Consider the following 21,272-nt stretch of genomic DNA (forward strand, 5'->3'; position numbering starts at 1 on the left):
TACATTAAAAAGTAACTAATTGTGCTAGTTACTTTTTATGAAATGTAATGTTTTATGTTACTTATGCATTGCTTTTTTAGGGCTGGGATTGCTTTGTTTAAAAAAAAGAAAGAAAAAGTTTTGCCTAATGTAACTTCCCATCAAAATTGAAATGAATGTCTCAGACTGAAGGAAATGCAAATTCACACCTGTACAGTAGAGGGCGCAGCTCAAACTAACCTTTCAGGTGTGAAAGGTTATATTATTCTTATCTTATTTCAGAGATTTTTGCCTATTGGTAAGGTTGAACTGGATCATTGAAGGTCAGCACCAAAGACATTGGTTAATAAAGTGAGATTAAATGCACAAAGTATAGGCTATTAGTATTATTTGACATTTAATTATTGCGTAATATTCTGAGTTCACATTTTACCGTTTTTATTAATTTTAGGGAATACTGATTCCGTTTTTGTGCAATTGAAATGAGTAAATGCACGCTCACATTTAGTCTATAACCATTATGTTTACACATGACGCGATTGGAAAAGTAATCTGATTACATGATTACACAATACTTGTAATGCGAATACTTGTAAAAGAACCTTTCAATGCACAGTTCTTGAAAAAAACCTTTTTTCCTTGGTGTGAAGAGCATTTTAATATCTAAAAGCTTTTTCCACTATAAAGAACCTTTAGTGCAATGGAATGGTTCCATAGATGTTACAGATTCTTCATTAAACCATCGATGCCAATAAAGAACCTTTATTTTTAGTTCATATTTTGAGACGGTATGCAATCAAACTGTTGAATCAACCTATGTGATACTGTACATGTATGCGGATAAACATATTTATACTCATATCAATTATTTACCCACCTCCTCCCAGATCACATATGAATGGTTTTCAATGACGGTGTAAAAGAAAGACAGATAGATGTGTGCCAGCCAGTGCTTTAAAATAAAAGGAACTGATGAGGTTGGGTCAGCTAGGCTAGGTCAGTCAGATCACTTGCGACGACAATGTTGAAATCCAGTGGTGAGGATTCTGAGACATCAGACAATGAAAACTTTTATGTTGTCTGTACGGAGCCATTTGGCAACTCAAAGGAAGTGAGGGTAAAATGGGCCCCATGCAATCTCTGGGGTCACCGAGCCTGCAATCCAGGGTTTAAAACACTGATTTTGACCATTGTTACTCTGATTGCGAATATTCAAACATAGACACACAAATGTACACCGTTTTTTTGTTAGATCTACGTTCCTTACACAGGTACACTGCAGTCGAGGGTTCATTGAGCATAAATACTGTTATTAAGGATGTTTGTTCTTGTAAGTAGACTCTTTACAGACATTAATCTTAGCTGTGGTCAGTCAAGAAAGAAGCATATTGTTCTTTTGGATTGTTTCGATAAATCTGTTTTTGAAGCATATTGTATTGGATGGCCACTGTTTTTGCTTATTTTGCCTAATTGTTACAACTTAACCCCGGTAGCATGCATTTGACATCAACTCATAAGTGTTGTGATATTCTTACAGAGGTTTGAATTGGTGCCTTTTGTAGTGAACAAATGTGATACTATGTATAAAAGTTTGAGCAGTCTAGCTTAATAATTCAGTGAGTTACAGATACTGAAACAAAAAGGGTTACAACCATACCCAGGTTTCTCCCTATATATCCATCTTTATATAAAGAGCTGGGCGATAATATTAGCTATATTATCACCCAGCTCTTTATATAGCGGTGGATGAATGTTTTAAGGCTTTCAAAGCAGTTTAAAGCACCAAACAGAAGTGTGATAATATTGGTTAGGAAACGTCTGAAACTTGTCAGAGTTTGCTGATCTGAATGCTCAAGTGTGAAAAGGTTTGAGATGATAAGAGATTAGATGACTGATACGACTTGATCATCAAAAGGATGAGAGAGAGAGAGAGAGAGAGAGAGAGGGGGGGGGGGTGGAGGGAAAGAGAGAGAGAGGGAGGAGAGAGAGAGAGAGGGAGAGAGAGAGAGAGAGAGAGAGAGAGAGAGAGAGAGAGAGAGAGAGAGAGAGAGAGAAAGAAAGAAAGAGGCACAACTGAAACTCTTTTCTGTTCGTGTTTAACCAGAAACAACAGCGACTTCAGGTAGATTTTTTATCACTCTTGCATTTATATTTCAACAGAATGCCACATTCTTTTATTTCTGCCAAGTGTGTTTGCTTTGGTTTAAAGAAAATAATTTAGTTTCATTCTTTTGTTGATCCTTTAGTGGTATTTGATGTATTTTCCATACTACTTCTTTAACAGATTCAAATGTAAAATTTGCAGTGTTTCTGCAGTAATGTTGCGTGGAACCTACAATGAAGAATGCATTCATGCAAGCTTCAGAAAATGTCAAATCAACAGTTTCCTGTTTTTATTGTAAAAGGTCTATACTACAAAAAAAAGTTTCTACCTTAAAATTTTAAGGACAATCAACTACATTAAGCTGACTTAAAAAAAAATGCATTGAATCTTGTATAACATAAAAAAAGGATTGAAAATCGAGTTAAAGCAATGTAAAAACATATGTAGTCAACTTATTGATTATATATTTTTTTTACTTTTCTTTTTATATTGATTGGTCTATTTGTTTGTTACAGGTTAAAGACAACATGCATCACTCTTCTTTCATTCTGATTTGTTTGTCTGATGTTTTGTCAAGTTTCATCACTTTGGGTAAAAATTTATATATATATATATATATATATATATATATTATATATATATATATATATATATATATATATATATTTATATATATGGATATATCCTATGTGTTTATTGTGATGTATTATATGTCGTCTATAAAACTGTGTTCAGATGATCAACGTAGTCTGGAGTGCCTCAGTAATTATTTATCCATCATCACCTGCTCTCTGAACATCTCGGATGAGTCTCTGGGCAACGAATCGTCTTACTGGTTGCACTTCAGAGCACATGAAGAGTGAGAATACAGCACTGAATCACAATCACACGTCAATCAATCAATCAATCAATCAATCAATCAATCAATCAATCAATCAATCAAATCACAAACATACAATCAAACACTCGCGTGCATGCTAGCTTGAAGTAATGATAAAGAATCTGTTTTTGTGTAGAGATCATAACTGCACACTGAAGAGGAGAAAACAGTCATTACTATGTGAGTTGGATTTATCACCGAATGTGTTATTCACCGATACGGACAGCTACGAAATCTCCCTCCATTCCGGTTACCATGGCAACAACTCCGTCGTACTAGATGAGGACTTCATGCCTCTTGAACATAGTAAGAGCAAGTGCACGCATGTCTGGCACGCGAGTCCACAGTAACTGCACAGTTCGTCATTGGTGTGTGTGTGTGTGTGTGTGTGTGTGTGTGTGTGTTGTAGTTCGCCCGGTCCCTCCGTCTAACCTGTCTATACTGTGGGAGAAGGACAGGGCTCTTTTCCAGTGGGAAAGCGGATATGATCCAGACTCAGACTCGACCCTCATTCGCCACCTCCAGTACCAGCTCAGCGTGTACAGCGAGCACAAGGTGTGTGATAGCGAATAATAGCAACACTATATTATTTTCATTCTTAAAATATATATATATTACTACTTTTTCGATTTTGGGTGATCTATTTGAATAGGAAATCACTTTCTTAAAACGTTCCTAGTCTTATAGTGCACATTTCACAACCAGTTCATGTTATTCTAAAGAATAAAAACGTTGGTATTTATATTCTTAAAGGGTTAGTTCACCCAAAAATGAAAATTAGCCCATGATTTACCCTCAAGTCATCCTCGGTGTATATGACATTCTTCTTTCAGACGAATACAATCAGAGTTATATTAAAAAACGTCCTGGCTCTTCCAAGCTTTATAATGGCAGTGAATGGCCGTTTCTGTTTTGAAGTCCATAAAAGTTCATCCATCCATCATAAAAGTGCATCTATTCTATCCATCATAAAAGTGCATCTATTCTATCCATCATAAGTGTATACATCATTCAACACCTCATCCAACTAGCATGGAGGACTATATCAGGGACAAGTTTTAAGTTATAAGTTTAATAATTCAAACATAAAAATGGAAATAAATTAGTTATTGACAAATTAATAAATGTTTAAACCTGTAATTTTCATGTTTTAAAATGTAGTGAAATAGAGAATTGAGGTTGCTTTTTTCATACATCCAAAACATATAGTGACCTTCAACTGTCAAGACTCCAGAAAAAAAGGGTAAACTTTTCTTATATATATATATATTACAGTATATATTTTACAGTGAAACAAGTTGTGAAAATCGTTTCATGAAGTCTCGTGTGCTTTATTGCTTACTGACTGGTTTAAAAATGAGTTTTTTTCTATCCATTTCTAATAACACCTCTTTTTCACAAGTGTCTATTTTACACCACAAGCGTAGCAAGAAATGCAGAAACATGATTACCCTGTGTAACGGTCAAACTACACCTCTTGTTATGAACTAGTTGAAAATGTCACTCATTTGTCACTGAACTTCTAAAGTAAATGTTTGAGAATGCTTATAAATTCTTTGTTATAAATGACAATGCATGTGTTTCAGCTGTATGAGGCAGAAGCTGCTGAACTGAAGGTGTATGTGGACGAGTCTAGATTTGAACCTCACACAAGTTACACAGTGCGTGTGAGATCTCGGCCGGATCAAGAGCATTATAAAGGCGTGTGGAGTCCGTGGGCCCCTGCGATACACTGGAGGTCAGGGGATATTCTCAGTGAGTCCGATTGGATAACAGGCAAACAAATGCATAGGAGAAACAGTAAAGATGACAGCTGCAGTTACATACTGTGATTAAGATTCATCTCACTTTCTGTGTTTTAGAAAAGACTCCGGAAAGATCTTCCTATATTGGTTGGTATTTTCTTCCTTTGCCTTTGCTGCTGGTCCTTCTGTCCTGCATCCCATATTCCAGGTGAGAAACATCCTGAAATTCTTTGATTTCTTCCATCTTTAGTCATGTAGCCTACATAAATGATGGATGTTTGTGTTGTAGATGGAGAAAGGATGATTATATACCATCACCAGCCCCTTATTTCAGAGACTGGGATGTAGATGTTCAGGTAACTTCCAACATATAAACGTACACCAAAACAGTTTACATAGTTTTACCAGTAGATGGCGACATGTTACTGTGTTTAGTGAGTCATTAGAATCATTCACTCAAATGATTCATTCAAAAATGCTGATTCATTCTGGAACGAAAAAACTCTCGCCATCTTCGAAAAGCCAAACCAATATTAATTCTTGTTTTATTACGAGCTCTGTCTCATTCTCTTTTTGCCAACACAGGTTCAGTGTTTGTTTAAAGCGTGATTCCCCGGAGGTTTGAGATTTAGCTGCTCAATATCAACCTTTCTCACTCGTGACAACTAACCTCTGCCACTATGGCAAGCTGTTTTAGCTTAAATTGTACCCAGCGTTACTCGTCGTAATTCATTTGTAGAGCTCTCTAATTGACCCTTCGCTAAGCCCCGCCCTCCTTAGTTACTGTTGCTACGCCTGTCAAGCTTTTGCGCCTGGCACGTCTATTACAGTATGTATGCACTGGTTTCAGACATTCCTAAGGAGATAATTAGTCATTTTTGGCAAACAGGTGAAAATATGAGTGCAATACTGCAGTATGCATTCGAGGGCTATATCCACGACATAATATGCAAACGATTAGAGAATAATTTCATCAAAATTGAAGTTAAAGCATAACGTTAGGTCCCAGCGCAAGCAGCAGCCGCCTCATATGCTGACCATTCAAATGGGAAACACACAAATTTGAGGAACAGCTGTGTGCATGCCCAGCAGGGTAAGTGAAATGTGAAAATATTCTAATATTTATAAAACAAACAGCTTATCCATATGTATTGTGGAATAAACACAAGACATTAGCCTGACCACTTTGCAATGATAATATTCTCCCGCTTATATATTTAGCGCGCCAGGCTAACGCTACTGCTCACACGTCGGACTAACTTACTGTTATGAACTGATTAAGTTTGCATACCAACCTTTTTCTTGGAGATCTCCGGCAAGACCCCTGATGTTCCCTCCTTTTACTAACTACCTTTTACTTTTACTAGAACTAACGGGAGAGTCGCGATCGGATTGGGGTAACGGTTTGGCCGTCGATTAACAAAATGTTGAAATATATTTTTAAGTAACGTTAAGTTATGTCAGTGAGCCTCCGTCTTGCCTTTAATCACACTGCTTGATCCACGAGCTGGACAATAACTTTATTCTAGAGCTGCTATAAAGCCAAAACACTTTACTTTTAATTTCCTATTATCAATGTAAAGCTGCTTTGGAACAATCTACATTGTTAAAAGCGCTATATAAATGAAGATGACGCCTGGCATTTCTCCCCTTGGGTTTTAGGTTTCGGGAAGGGAATAAAATCCACCACCCCGTCCAAAATTTTAGGATACCGGGTATCAGATTTGCACAATCCATACGCACAACGCGGCATGTTTCCCTCTCGCTCGAAAGCTTGCCAGACCTCCCGCGCCTAGTTACGGTTGCTAAGCCACGATTGGCCTGTGGCGGTTTTCGGGCGTGGCTTAGCGAAGGGTCAATTGGAATTGTTACTAGTAATAACTGAATTAGAGAGCTCTGTAAATGTAATTCTTACTAGTAAAAATGCAATTACGACGAGTAACGCTGGGTACAATTTAAGCTAAAACGGCTTGCCATATGCCACTCTATTTATGGATATGACAAGACACGCACTGGCGAGTGACGTATGTACGCAATTTCCCGCGAAAACCATCCCGTCAGGTCTAAAATATAAACACCTGTAATATGCTTACCATAGTGAATCAGGGTAAGACAAAAACACGTTTTGGAAGAAAGATTGATGATGTATTGATTCATTGTTTAAATTGTGTTTATGTTTTATTTATTTACAGGGGCAATGCACATTAATAAACATAAATGTAAACGTGCCAGAATTAGCCCAAAAGGCTATTTTTCATCTGTAGACCCTTGACAGAATGTTAAAAGGTCACCCTAAAAACAGAGACAGAGCATCACACATATACACATCAAATTAAAAAAAAAAATAATAATAATAATAATAATAATAATTACAAAAAAAACAAAAAAACAAATTCACACACAACCAGAGAAATCACTATTAAAATTAATATTAATTAATGAATTTACAAAATTAGTGTTAATTGTGAATAAATAAAGTTAGTTTGTTTACATTTAAATGAACTTGTATGAACGAACTGTTGAATTTTACATCTTCTGACGATGTGATTGGCGTTTGCCAATGTAACAGTTTGAGGAATTAATGTCTGTTGCGCAAGTTATGCTCAAAGTTTTTAACCCTAAATATAAGCAATAATAGTGATGCTTGACTGTAATTAAGTTTTATATTGCAGCAAAATAATGGTTTTCCGTGGATGAATACACTTAGATTTCTTGGAATGCAGATCTGGAATAGTCTCTTTGTCTTGACCAATGTTGTTATTGTCAACTAAAACTATTAAAAATTGTTCTCTTTAATTGAAATGATGCTGAATCATTAGATGAAAATCTAAATTGAAAAAGTTCTCTCGATATTAGAAATGTTGCCTATGCAACAAACTAAAACAAAAAAATACTAAAACAATTTTAAAATGAAAACTGTATGAAAAATATAATAAAAGCTATTTCAAAATATTCAGAAATACTATAACAGTACATAAAGGAAGCTTTTTCAAATCAGATATGAGAAGGGTTTTTCGGTGTGTTATAAGATATAAGATATCAAACACGTTTCTGACTTTGCAACCTCATTTGGGGATTTGAACACCGCAGAATTAGCTAGATTTATGTTAAGTTCTCTTAATGCAGAAACGTGTCAATTCTCCTTGTGATTGTGGTCAATGCTGGAGCTGGAGAAAGACACTATAGTCTGCAAATAAATAATTCATCCATCACTTGCTATGTTTCTCAAATCTTCTAAATTCAAGTCTCAGATAGGAATGTGGTATTCTGTTTCAGCACAAGTAAACCTTTTACATTTAATTAATGATCTTCATTCTTACACTGTGTGGCCTCCTCCCATGATTCTTGGCTGATCTTGATAGATATACTTGATGGTTTCTGGTGTTAGAATTAATAAGATCTGAAGATTTGCATTGGTGGTGTTACTTGGTGTGACATTTCATCTTACACATTTAACCCTATGATTATTCAGGTATAAGGATAGTCAAATCTAGCCTAAAGCATAAAGTACACACAGGTTGAAGTTGAATGACGTAGATTCCCTTGTAGTTGTTCTTTATTGAGGCTCAGACCACAAAACCAGTCACATGGGTCAATTTTTTGAAATTGAGATTTATGCATCATTTGAAAGCTGAATAAATAAGCTTTCTATTGATAACCAGGATAATCTGGAATCTGAGGGTGCAAAAAAATCGAAACATTGAGAAAATCGCCTTTAAAGTTTGTGCTGCATTCACTCACAAAAATAAAAGTTTTATATATTTACGGTAGGAAATTTACAAAATATCTTCATGGAACATGATCTTTACTTAATATCCTAATGATTTTGACAAAAGAAAAATCGATCATTTTGACCCATACAATGTATTGTTGGCTATTGCCACAAATATCCCCGTGCGACTCGTGACTGGTTTTGTGGTCCAGGGTCACACATGTCCTTCACCCTTCTCCTACACTATGTGTTGTTTGTCTTAGACTCTTCTCCTTCTTTACTATCATCTTCACAAATCTCCGCTTGTAGTTTGGAAACCTTCTCGTCATACCCTTGTGGCCTCTAGTTAACCTGTGGTTAGTTGCAAACATTAAGTTCATGAATTTAACTTTGACACATATTGCTCATTTCATCCTGTTATACAGGAAGTCAAGTATATTTTTATACTCCACATCAATATCAGTACTTAAAGCATTAAGTACAACTTAAAAGCAAGCAAATAACATTTCTTTGAAACGAGTAAATAGCAACATCAATATCAAAACGGTGGAAACAGTTGGTCCTGACCAAATGAACTGGCATTGTCCTAATACATCACTGTTAATGGTCAGTGCGTGTGTGTGTGTATTTTCAGATCAGTTCAATGCGATCCGGTAAGGTGAGAGATGCAGTGCAGGGGGAGGAGTCTCTCCAGATTGACATTCTGAGGGAGAGCACAGACACGCCCCCTCAACAGACCATCTTAGTTTATGAGATGGGAACCATTGACCAGGATGACCCCACGCCCCAGTCTCCCAGCATGCCCCATTCTCCTGTGGGGTCAGATGTCGACTCGGGCTGTTGGATTCGTGATTTTGCTGTAACAGAGAGAGGAAGCATCACATGCAGCGAGGACTACTGCAGACTCTCCAACTCACACACTTATGCCATCTAACATTACCGGTCAATACGATTTTTTTCATTATTCAGCAAGGATGCCTTAAATTGATCAAAAGTGATGAAAATGTATGTTACAAAATAATTCTATTTCAACTTTTTGAACTTTATATTCATCAAAGAATTCTGAAAAACATTTCAGCTTTCAGAAAATTCAGCTTTATTCACAAGAATAAATTATATTTTAAAATATACTGAAATACAAAATTGTTATTTTAAATTGTAATAATATTTCACAATATTATTGTATATTTGATCAAATGAATGCAGCCTTGGTGAGCAGAAGAGTCTCAAAAACATTTAAAAAACGTACCAACCCCAAACTTTTGAACGGTGTGTTGAAAATGCTAAATTTGAGCGACAATTAATGGATTTTTATCTTCACAGCAGTTTTGGGAGTAATTAATTACTAAGTAATCTAATTACTTTTCCCTTGAAAAAAGTAAGGGATTACTCTTCATTTTTTATGTCATTTAATTAATTACTTCTGATACAATTGCAGTAAATACAATAATTCTACATAAAACAATAGTGGATTTAACATAAATTTGAATCTTAAAATTTATGTTTTTAATGTAACGTCTCCCTTGACACACTTTGTACATTGTTTATTTGAAAGAAGCATGAGTGCAGTTTTGTGTCTTGCCTTGTGTTGTTCGACGGGTTGATATGGGATTTAAAATAGAATTAGTAATAAGCAATCCAATATTTTTTAGAGAGTGATTAGTACAATAATCCAGTTACACTGATGATGTAAATAGTAGCTAGTAATATTTTTTTTTTTAAGAGTAACTTACCCAACACTGCATATTACATACTATATGCGCTTTTGCACAAAAGTATAAATGAAAATGTATTCAGTCGTGTATAATCTGCTAATTGCTTTGTTAGCAAATCCGGATATATTGCTGAACAATGCAGCTTATTTGCCATATTTTACATGCAGTTAAGTAGCAAATAATCAGTCAAAATGACTTTTAAACTAAGCAAAAAAACTTGTTTGCAAACATTTGACAAGTTAAGGAATTTTGACCCAAGATTTTTTAAATACTTGCTAAAAATGCTAAATCTAAAATGTATAATATTTTTAATTCTATTTTTATATTTAAAGCTATTCTAAAATGCTGTAATTTTACTGCTATAGCCTTTTTTTTGTCTAAATAAATAAAAACGCAATGTGTATGAAACTTCTGTGATGTTTCAAGTCAGTCAACAACTCTACATTCAGCATTACGCAGAACAATATCTTTGGCTGTCATGTGTCACCATTCTGTTTTTAGTAGCCATGAGCATTCACGTTTAAACACCCCTGCATTCTGCACCATCTAGCTATTTTTGAACACCAGAACGCATCTACAAAATGCACGTCTGATCAGGGCACACACACACACAGTCTACAGACGCATTATGTAGAAAGAGCTTTATTAAACAAACAGACACAATCAGTGTGAACACAGGACATGTTCCCATCAAACAAACGAGAAACCATGTACAGCATGTTTAAGAGAATTGGACTCTGGTTCTGCTGCTCACAAGAGCAATTACTCTGGACTTTATTCAACGAATCAGCATAGAAAGATCTAAGACCACGTGGCTGGTCAAGTACAAACAGGCCCAATGGAGAGGAAACTGGTCCTAGATCAGCATTCTGAGGGGAAATGTCACCATGAGGCGCTCTCCCACATATAAGACACTATAAACCAACCAAAACCAGAGCAACACATACACACACACACACACACACACACTCGCTCGCATGTTTTCAAGAGGAAACAAAGCTTTACAAACGTAATAAAATGACGAGCTCAAGCAAGCACACAGACAGACGCCAAATGAATAAGGAGCTAAAATCCCAACAGTCCATTCTGATCCGAGACAAAACCTGTGGATACTGAATTGGTGACTGCGTTCTAAGGAAAAACGGAGAGCAAATGAAATTAAAAGGGAAAAAAGGGAGGAATAAGAGTGTAAATTTTGTGGTGCAGGGGAAGGGTTTGGGGTTGATGGCACAGACATCATATTTTAAGTCCTTTTAGTCCCGGTGAGAGGATAGCACGAGTATTCACATAATCCCTCTTTCCATTCGCCTCTGTCTCGCTTACGACGGGGAGAATTTTTTGGCCTGTGCACGAACTCTCTTCTCGTACTCCACTCTATTCTGACTGTGAACAAAAACACACAGAGGAATCAATACAAGAAACATCTCACACTCGCTCTTCCAGATCCTAGCCTAGCGAGTCAAGTGAGCTTTATTGTCATTCTGCTATATGTAGAGACTTACATAGGAACGAAATGACATTCCTCACAGGACCACGATGTTACTTATATATATATTAGGGGTGTAACAATATATCGTGTCACAATATATCGCAATACAAAAATGCAACAATATGTATCGTGGATAGTTCACCCAAAATAAAAATTACCCTGTGAGGAAAAATTGAAGTTTTCAGAGCAAGTACTACTTTAAAGGGATAGTTCGCCCAAAAATGATATTTAAGCCATGATTTACTCACCCTCAAGCCGTTCGAGATGCATATTTCAATCTTTTTTCAGACGAACACATTTTCAGTTATTTTAGAAAATGTCTTAGATCTTTCAGTGGTTATAATGTGAAGCAATGGGGTCCAGCAGATTCAAGTCGCAAAATGTGCATGCATCCTTCACAAAAATAATCCATCCGGCTCCAGGGGGATAAACGAAGGCCTTCTGAGGGTAATCCGTGCAGTTTTGTCGTAAAAATATACATATTTAAAACTTTATAAACGAAAATAACTGGCTTCCGGTGGCGGTCGGCACGCGTTCATGGAGATGAATGACGTCGTGACGTAGAACGAACGTAGAGTTTTGTTTTGCTCTGCTCTCTGGCTGCGCTGTCACGCTCGTTCTACGTCACGACGCTTCCTGCGCTACGTCCTACGTCATATGCCAGCAACCATCTCCATGAACGCGCACCGACCACCACCGGAAGCCAGTTATTTTCGTTTATAAAGTTTTAAATATGTATATTTTTTACGACAAAACTGCACGGATTACCCTCAGAAGGCCTTCGTTTATCCCCCTGGAGCCGGATGGATTATTTTTGTGAAGGATGCATGCACATTTTGCGACTTGAATCTGCTGGACCCCATTGCTTCACATTATAACCACTGAAAGATCTAAGACATTTTCTAAAATAACTGAAAATGTGTTCGTCTGAAAAAAGATTGAAATATGCATCTCGAACGGCTTGAGGGTGAGTAAATCATGGCTTAAATATCATTTTTGGGCGAACTATCCCTTTAAACTACAATATATTTTGTTGAATATAATGTATAATAATGGGGGAATATTAGTGGGTCCTGATAATGCTTATGTTATAAGTCTTATGTTACCAGTAAAAAGTGGCCTACATTATTTTAAATATATCTAGCCAGTGACAGAGTGCAAGCATATTCGTCTAAAATAATTCTGTATGTTCAGGTTCAGAATCATGAATATATTTATTCTGGTGTCACCATTGTCCAAGCCTATTCATTTACACCCACAATGTTATATCAAATTTAGCATTTAACCAACAGTACATTTTTTCTTAACCTTTTATTATATGTCTTGGAGTATCGCAATAATATCGTATCGTGAGTTCAGTATCGTGATATGTATCGAATCGTGAAATTAAGGTATCGTTACACCCCTAATATATATATAGTCTATATAGAAAAGAGGTAAACTAACAAACTAACTCATTGATCAGTGCAATGCCAACTAGGCAACATTAAGTCCTCATATGTCTGCTCTCAAAGGCTGTTCCTATGCAGCAAAATAATGCTGCTCTAGAAATATCCACTGCAATGGTGCTCAGTGCTAATACTGAATAAAGTTAACAGAAAATAGTTCTATTGTACGGTGACCGGGAGGGGACATGTTCGGTTCACTTATTTTTGTCGTGGCCACAACATATAAACTCGTGGGAACGTGATATTAAGTCGTGGGAACGTCATATTAAGTCGTGGGAACGTGATTGTAAGTCGTGGCCATGAGATCATTTTGTTGAGGTAACGACATCATTATGTCGTGGCCACGCGATGCAAAGTCGTAGCCTCGAGATCATATGTTGAGGGAACGATATATTTTTTCTCGTGGCCATGACTTCATATTTTGAGAGAACGACATCATTTGTCGTGGCCACGAGTTGAGGGAGCCACAGCGGCCAATACTGTAACCGTACCATAGCATAGACTGGGCTACAGCAGAGATGGAGATGACAGAAGAAATAACATTTTACTTTAAATTAGGAATGTCATATAAAGATATAGTGCGGTCTTTGGCATTAAGACATGGGTACGTTATAAGTGAAAGACACATTCTTAGACTTTTTTTGTCGCACGCATATTTAGGGACCGTCTCAAAATGACATGCGACATTGGCATAAACGTTTCTAACTTCAATAGCATTTGAAGACAATGACTTACAGTCATAAAACCAACTGTACATTGTTCACCCAGGTCTCATGTATGATGCACACCTTTTAGATTTTTGATATTTATGACAATAAACTGCTAAATCATATGCAAACATTGCTATGTATTTCATTACTGTCACATACCTGACACCTAGATGAACAATGTACAGTTGGTTTTATGACTGTAAGTCATTGTCTTCAAATGATATTGAGCTTTAAATATGGTCATATTCTGTATATGATCCCATACAGTAGTGAAATACATAGCATTATTTGCATATGATTTAGCAGTTTACTGTCATAAATATCAAAAATATTAAAGGTGTGCATCATACATGAGACCTATATGAACAATGTACAGTTGGTTTTATGACTGTAAGTCACTGTCTTCAAATGCTATTGAAGTTAGAAACGTTTATGCCAATGTCGCATGTAATTTTGAGACGGTCCCTAAATATGCGTGCAACAAAAAAGTCTAAGAATGTGTCTTTCACTTATATCGTACCCATGTCTTAATGCCAAAGACCGCACTATATCTTTATATGACATTCCTAATTTAAAGTAAAATGTTATTTCTTCTGTCATCTCCATCTCTGCTGTAGCCCAGTCTATGCTATGGTACGGTTACAGTATTGGCCGCTGTGGCTCCCTCAACTCGTGGCCACGACAAATGATGTCGTTCTCTCAAAATATGAAGTCGTGGCCACGAGAAAAAATATATCGTTCACTCAACATATGATCTCGAGGCTACGACTTTGCATCGCGTGGCCACGACATAATGATGTCGTTACCTCAACAAAATGATCTCGTGGCCACGACTTAATATGACGTTCCCACGAGTTTATATGTTGTGGCCACGACAAAAATAAGTGAACCGAACATGTCCCCTCCTGGTCACCGTACTATTTAAATAAAACTATGGAAGCCCATTTCCACCATATAATAAAAAAATATGCAATTATGACATAAAAAGTCAAAATTATGAGATACTAAGTCATAATTATGATATAAAATTGTCAGAATTTGACTCTCTCATAAATATTAGATAAAAAGTCCTAATTGTGAGATTAAAAAAAATTGTGATTTTTTTTTTTTTTTATGAAGACCACAAGCATTGTCAAAACCATGAGATAGTCATGTAATAATTCTTCCTATATCATAATTATGGTTTACCAAACATGATATTTTTAAGATTCACTTATGCAGTGGAAATGATTGTGAAATAAAATTTTAAATGAAAAATTAGTAAATTATGTGATGTCATAATTTTCCAATGAGATGAAATGTTGAAATTTAGACAAAAAGTTCATAAGAGATTTAAAAATGCATTATGATATATTATTTTAAGTCAAAATTGCGAAATGTCAATTCTGCCAATTGACAAAAGAAATCTACTTTTCATGTCATAATTAGCTATTGTGTTAATTATGATTTAACAAGCATGATTTTTCATATTCATTAAAGTGATGAAAATGGTCCAGTTTTATATATGGAAGCCTAATATTGGTATGTGCATTGACCACGAGCAGACGAGCAATGCAACCCTTCAGTGTGTACTGTACCTCTCTGCATGTGTGAAACATACCAGTATATAGTGTACGCCTCTGCCTGAGCTGGATCCTGAATGTTCGGTTCATTTAGGAGCTCCTGAATCCCTAACAGGATCTGAAGGAGGAATAAAAGAAAGAAGAGTTTTTAGAATAGTGTATTTGTGACCCTGGACCACAAAACCAGTCACTTGGAGCAATTTTATGAAATTGAGATTTATACATCACATGAAAGCTGAATAAATAAGCTTTCAATTGATGTATAGTTTGTTAGGATTGGACAATATTTGGCCGAGATACAACTATTGAAAATCTGGATTCTGACGGTGCCAAAAAAATCGAAACATTGAGAAAATCGTCTTTAAAGTTGTTCATTTATGTTGGCGATTGTGCTGCATTCACTCACAAAAATAAATGTTTTATATATTTACGGTAGGAAATTTACAAAATATCCTCATGGAACATGATCTTTACTTAATATCCTAATGATTTTTGGCATAAAAGAAAAATTGATAATTTTGACCCATACAATGTATTGTTGTCTATTGCCTCAAATATAACCGTGCGACATGTGACTGGTTTTGTGATCCAGGGTCACATTTGAGAAAACAAAGCACTGGAATACCGTTGACCAGAGTGGATTGTAGTTTTAGGTGACCTGTTTAATGGTGATGGCAGGTCTCCAGTCTTTATCCTCCTCCAGGATGGAAAGACACACTGTTCCTGACGGATACACATTCGGGTGGAAGAGCGGAGGCTCAAATTTACCTACAAAAGAGAAGTGAGCGTTCATGAGGTGTGGTTCAGGCAACATGGACTGAATATGTTTGTGTAAAACTCACACTTTGGGGGTGATGAGGGGTAGTCATCTTTAAACAGCATCCTTAACTTAAACAGCCCTCCTTCCCATGGAGTCTAGGGAGAGACGGAGAGAAATCTCACATGATGCTTCATAACTACAGCGGATTGATCCAACTAAAGCTTGAATGAACAGTCTTACCCCCTTCTTTCCCGGAATAGCACATTCCCAGTTCATGAGATTCATGGTGCCATCAGGGTTTTTCGTCGGCACAGCAACAAAGCCCTGGGAACATTTGGTCGGGACAAAAGCATTAAGTGAGCACCAGAGGCATGGCCGTATCCGGCGATTAAGTCACCGGACCTCCGGTCACCGTATTTTTCCGAGGTGTATACAATAAATGTTGTGAAATAATTGCCTAATATAGTATTAACTCTACTTTAGTTCTGCAAGATTACCGCACAGCACAAGATTGGTCTGTCGCCGCTCATCAAAGTCAAAATATGTGAGATGACCAATCAAATCAAAGTAGGCGGGCTTAATGTTCACAGAAACGGTAAACGGTCATAAAGTGCAAGTAGCTAAACTAAACATCCCATATTTGACAGCTGTTTTAGGATAGAAATGTTAAACGACTGACAAAAATAATCAGGCAAACTAATAAACTTTTGTCTAATTTTGCCATTTTGAATTGAAAATAGGCCTATTTAATTAACGCAGCATTCCTGTTATGTAATAATTATAGTAACCGTCAATGTGAGAGGACGAGAAACATTAAAGCCGTTTTCATCATATTAGGAATAACATTAATGTTTACATAGTGAATGAATTTAGTAAACTTATTTACCTAGCGTTCATAGACTTCAGTAAATTAACTTGTGTAAGAAAATGATTAATAAAACATATAGGCTAAATATCAGTTGACCCTATGTTTACTTTCATCACTGACAGACGAAAATGAAAAGATTATCATGTAAAGCTCAGCTTTAGGAAGGGAAGAGACAGGGCAAGATAAGAGTAAGAGAAAGAAAGAGTGATGGAGACGAAGAGAGAGCAGGAATTGACAAATAATCTACCGCCAACTGACATGGGTTTAAAGCTATTTCTTATTCATATTTTTGGCCTTCAAACGTCTTAAAAGCACATATGTAGATCAGAGAAATCAATATTTTCTCGAGGGTTCACCCCTCACTAGCTCAAATGTTGGACCTCAGTGATTATAAAGCCCTGTCTACGGCCCTGACCAGAGGATACAAGCACATGTGTTACAGGGTTTATTTAGTGGTATATAAAACTAGTAATTACTTGTAGGATTATAAATGTGCACAGTTTAAAACTGATGGTTGTGTAGAGATTGTAAGTGCATTTGTTAAAAGAATATTAGTGCTACTCACGAATGGATGGTCTTTCCTCCATGCTTTGCGCTCTTGTGCAAGTCGACTCAGAGCAATGCCAGACATGACCACTGATCCTATGGAGAAATGCACATTAATCTGAGTACGTGTTTAAGAGCCCATCATCCATCCATCAGTTTATCTATTTGTGGGAAGTCTATTTACATTGTGAAAAACTGGAATATATATAATAAATAAAAAAATCACCAAAACAAAAGTTTAGATGGCTAACATTTAAAGGGACAGTACCAGAAAAAAAAATGTATAGCCTACTTAGAAATTGCCCATCATATACACCTGCCTGTGACTGAGAGACACACATGAGAACCAATATAAAGATTTTTATCTTTTTTTTTTTGCATGTGAAATTAATTTTTCTATATGATTATGTCAAATAAATGTTATCCAGTTCTAAAAGATACACCATACATGTTGGTGAATTACCAATGTATAAAACCTTCTAAAACTAATTGGCTATAGTTTGCCATGAATCATTTTGCCAATATGGTAGCTTTGGGGTAAGATGTGCCAGTGGTTCAAATAATAGGGATTTTAGACTCTATATATAGCAAATGTAATTATTTTAATTACATAAAAGTATAAATTATTTATGTTTCCCAATGATTCAATTTAGCCATTGACATGACATTTTACCCAAACACTTTCTAATCAAATCATAACCACGATTTCTTAAATTCACAGGATTCGACTAAAATGTATGTACAATTGATCTGAAAATTTGACATCATAATCAAGATGTTACGTCACACTATGTAATCAATCACATATATTAATGAAAACTGAGATTATTAATCTCCTATTGCATCGATATAATAAAGGGTAAAACTCCAGCTTATGATGTAATAATATTAAGTTTACAATCATGATTATGGCGTCATAATTCAGGGTTTTAAGTGCTCATAATATAAGTTCACTCTACACTATGATATAACAGGATTTTAACTCCACATTATGACACCATAATCAAGGAAAGGTTTTAACTTCACATTATGACATCATAAAATGTCAATAAATATGGAGTCGAGCGCTGGAACGCTGTTCATGAGCGCGCAGGACAAAGAAACTCGAGTTCCTTTAACGCGAGCGCGCGTTCACACAGCAACCGTACCAAACAAAACCGATGCGACCGTTTACTAGTTACCAAAACACAATAATGCCTCTCCCGTGTGGACAGAACCGTCTTACCTTGTGAATCCCAGTGTTATTCGTCTTCTGGGCCCGCTCACTCGAACCGTGTTTGACTCGGTACCAAAGCTGTGAAGTTTCCCTCCCGAAAACACATTCGGTTCTGAGTGAAGCAGTCTAATCAGGACCAGCGGCACTACACGCAGATCGCCTGCAGGAAAATTCCGGATCAATTGAAATTACGCTAATGTTGTTCGTTTAAACGATCGAATTGTTGAAATATTTTAGCTTACGCGTATGGGCGCCGTGTGTTTGTTTGGTAATATGATACGTTGTCTTTTCCCTCGTGGAAACATTTAGAGCAGGCATTCCTTTAGACGGCTACAATTTAAAGGGACAGTACCAGAATAAAAAAAATCTATCTATCTATCTATCTATCTATCTATCTATCTATCTATCTATCTATCTATCTATCTATCTATCTATCTATCTATCTATCTATCTATGATGCTTGCTACATTATGTGAAATTGGAATAGTAAAACAAATTCACCAAAACAAAACCATCAGAGACAAAATCACAATCACAAATATAAAATGCAGAATACAGTTTGATGGCTACAAAAAAAAAAAAAATGGCTTATAAATACTGGCATCATGTGGCAATAAAATTATTTTTGAAGAAAAATAAAGAAAATTTTGAAGAAAATTTGTTTTTATTTTTTTAAATGGAGCGAATGACATGAAGTCGTTTTTCAGCTCACGTTTACAGAGGTGTAACAGTACAAGCATTTTGTGTTCTGCTGATATTAATGACTTTATATACGTCAGTGATGTGGAAAACCACACATATTTATCATACAATGACTTGTTGTTCCCAATTCAGAGGCTGCATCTTTCGAGGGCCGATTGCGTCACCGGCCTTGCCTACCCCAGAATTCATTGCACGGCAGTGACTACAGGATTTTTATTTTATTTATTTTTTTGAGAGAGAGAGAGAGAGAGAGAGAGAGAGAGAGAGAGAGAGAGAGAGAGAGAGAGAGAGAGAGAGAGAGAGATAGAGATAGAGAAAGAGAAATTCTCGAATTACACTTTTAAACTTAAGTATTGGGGTTCAATTTACTCAAATAATCTAATAATACAAATGTAAAAAAAAAAAAAATAATAAAAAACTTGAAAAAAGCAGTAGCCTTTGAATTGGGACCTTTTTACAGCCTATGATTGGGACACAGCCGCTTTCTCTTGTCATGGCAGTGCCGGTCACGTGTGTGCACAGATGGTGCAGCAGCGACTCTTGGATTAATCTCTCAGCATGAAAGGGGAATCTTAATATTCAAATGATGCTTTCTATTGCTATTTACGCATGGGGAAGCATTAGCATCTGAGCCGGAATTACACAATGTTTGAAATTATGTTGATGTTAATCAAATCATGACATGACCACGTCGTGACTCGTGACCCGTTTGACAGACATAACTGAGATAGGTAGGCTACTATTAATATTTAGGTTTTTGATATTTTGAATTTGCTTTTGTTTATTTGAATTTTAATTTTAGTTTAAATGCTAGTTTAAAAAGAATATGTATCACTAGTTTTTATTTACGTTTTAGTTTTTGTTAAGTAACCGGTTCACGATACCATAAAAACATATTATGATAGGCTACTAAACCAGCTGATCACGATACCATGCAGTATCGTGTTAATTCATTATTCAAATCTACAAAATGAACCAAATTTTCATAAATAGCCTACGTAACGTTAGATGTAAATGAAAACAGACAAGATTTTCCTCAAATACTTTATTAATGCGAATAAATAACTGGCTATTGCTACTTATCAAATATAATCAGTGTAAACAAAATCCATCTTAGCACTGCCAAAGTAGCACAGAAACAGCATAAAGTGACATTTAGATATTTACACTGACAGTTTAATGGTACTCAATTGCATAAATAGCCTAATGTTATGAGATTAAATAATGTTTTAAATAGACAATAAAACTCGGAACATAGAAATGCGAACATGTTGGAAAATTAAAATGTTTAAATTGGAAACTAAAACCGTCAGTAGGTGGCAGCAAGTCTTAATGATTGAGTCACTGAATCCGATTTGTTCAAAAACACGGATTTATTCAGAAACATAACAAACACCGCTGTGTTGAAACCATTCTGCTTTGTTTAAAACTATTTTCATTGGTGAAATAGAACGAAAACATCAATATTGTCAATGTTGTATCTAAAATTTCCTTTAAATTTAGTGAACTATTGTATAAAATCAATGACATTTGTAATTGTTAATGAAAACGGCACTCTTGCTCGAGTCATATTGCTGAACTATCATGTTATAGCCTAAATATAAAAAACAAGAACGCATACAGGAGCATTTTCTGCCCCCATATCTTGAAATGTTCAACTCTGGCTAGAGGGCAATAAAACATCATTCACAATAATACCGTTTTAAAAAAAATACAGAGGCATTGGCAGTATTTTTTAAGCTTTAGTATCGCGATATTACCGTAGGATCAGTATACCGTGCAACCCTATCAAGTTAAAAAATGAAAATGAGAAATAAAATTAGTGTTTAGTTTTTA

General features: G+C 35.9%; 2 protein-coding genes across 2 annotated transcripts; one reads left to right on the forward strand and one right to left on the reverse strand.

Moving 5' to 3' along the window:
* The first annotated feature begins 1,967 nt into the window (after positions 1 to 1,967).
* LOC311075368 (interleukin-4 receptor subunit alpha) lies at positions 1,968 to 10,535 on the forward strand. The gene is made up of 9 exons (XM_084102717.1): positions 1,968 to 2,101; positions 2,599 to 2,674; positions 2,819 to 2,942; positions 3,100 to 3,269; positions 3,373 to 3,518; positions 4,550 to 4,718; positions 4,826 to 4,916; positions 4,998 to 5,064; positions 9,055 to 10,535. The coding sequence occupies exons 2-9, from the start codon at positions 2,611 to 2,613 to the stop codon at positions 9,352 to 9,354; spliced, it is 1,131 nt and encodes a 376-aa protein (XP_083958843.1). The 5' UTR covers positions 1,968 to 2,101; positions 2,599 to 2,610; the 3' UTR covers positions 9,355 to 10,535.
* Positions 10,536 to 10,761: 226 nt separating this feature from the next.
* ube2ib (ubiquitin-conjugating enzyme E2Ib) lies at positions 10,762 to 18,894 on the reverse strand. The gene is made up of 7 exons (XM_084102719.1): positions 18,744 to 18,894; positions 17,538 to 17,614; positions 16,345 to 16,428; positions 16,187 to 16,259; positions 16,003 to 16,112; positions 15,383 to 15,462; positions 10,762 to 11,518 (listed from the first exon to the last, which is right to left on the reverse strand). The coding sequence occupies exons 2-7, from the start codon at positions 17,601 to 17,603 to the stop codon at positions 11,455 to 11,457; spliced, it is 477 nt and encodes a 158-aa protein (XP_083958845.1). The 5' UTR covers positions 17,604 to 17,614; positions 18,744 to 18,894; the 3' UTR covers positions 10,762 to 11,454.
* Between the last annotated feature and the right edge of the window lie 2,378 nt (positions 18,895 to 21,272).

This window comes from Abramis brama (genome assembly GCF_963993115.1).
Source record: "Abramis brama genome assembly, chromosome: 24".
NCBI classification, from domain to species: domain Eukaryota; kingdom Metazoa; phylum Chordata; class Actinopteri; order Cypriniformes; family Leuciscidae; genus Abramis; species Abramis brama.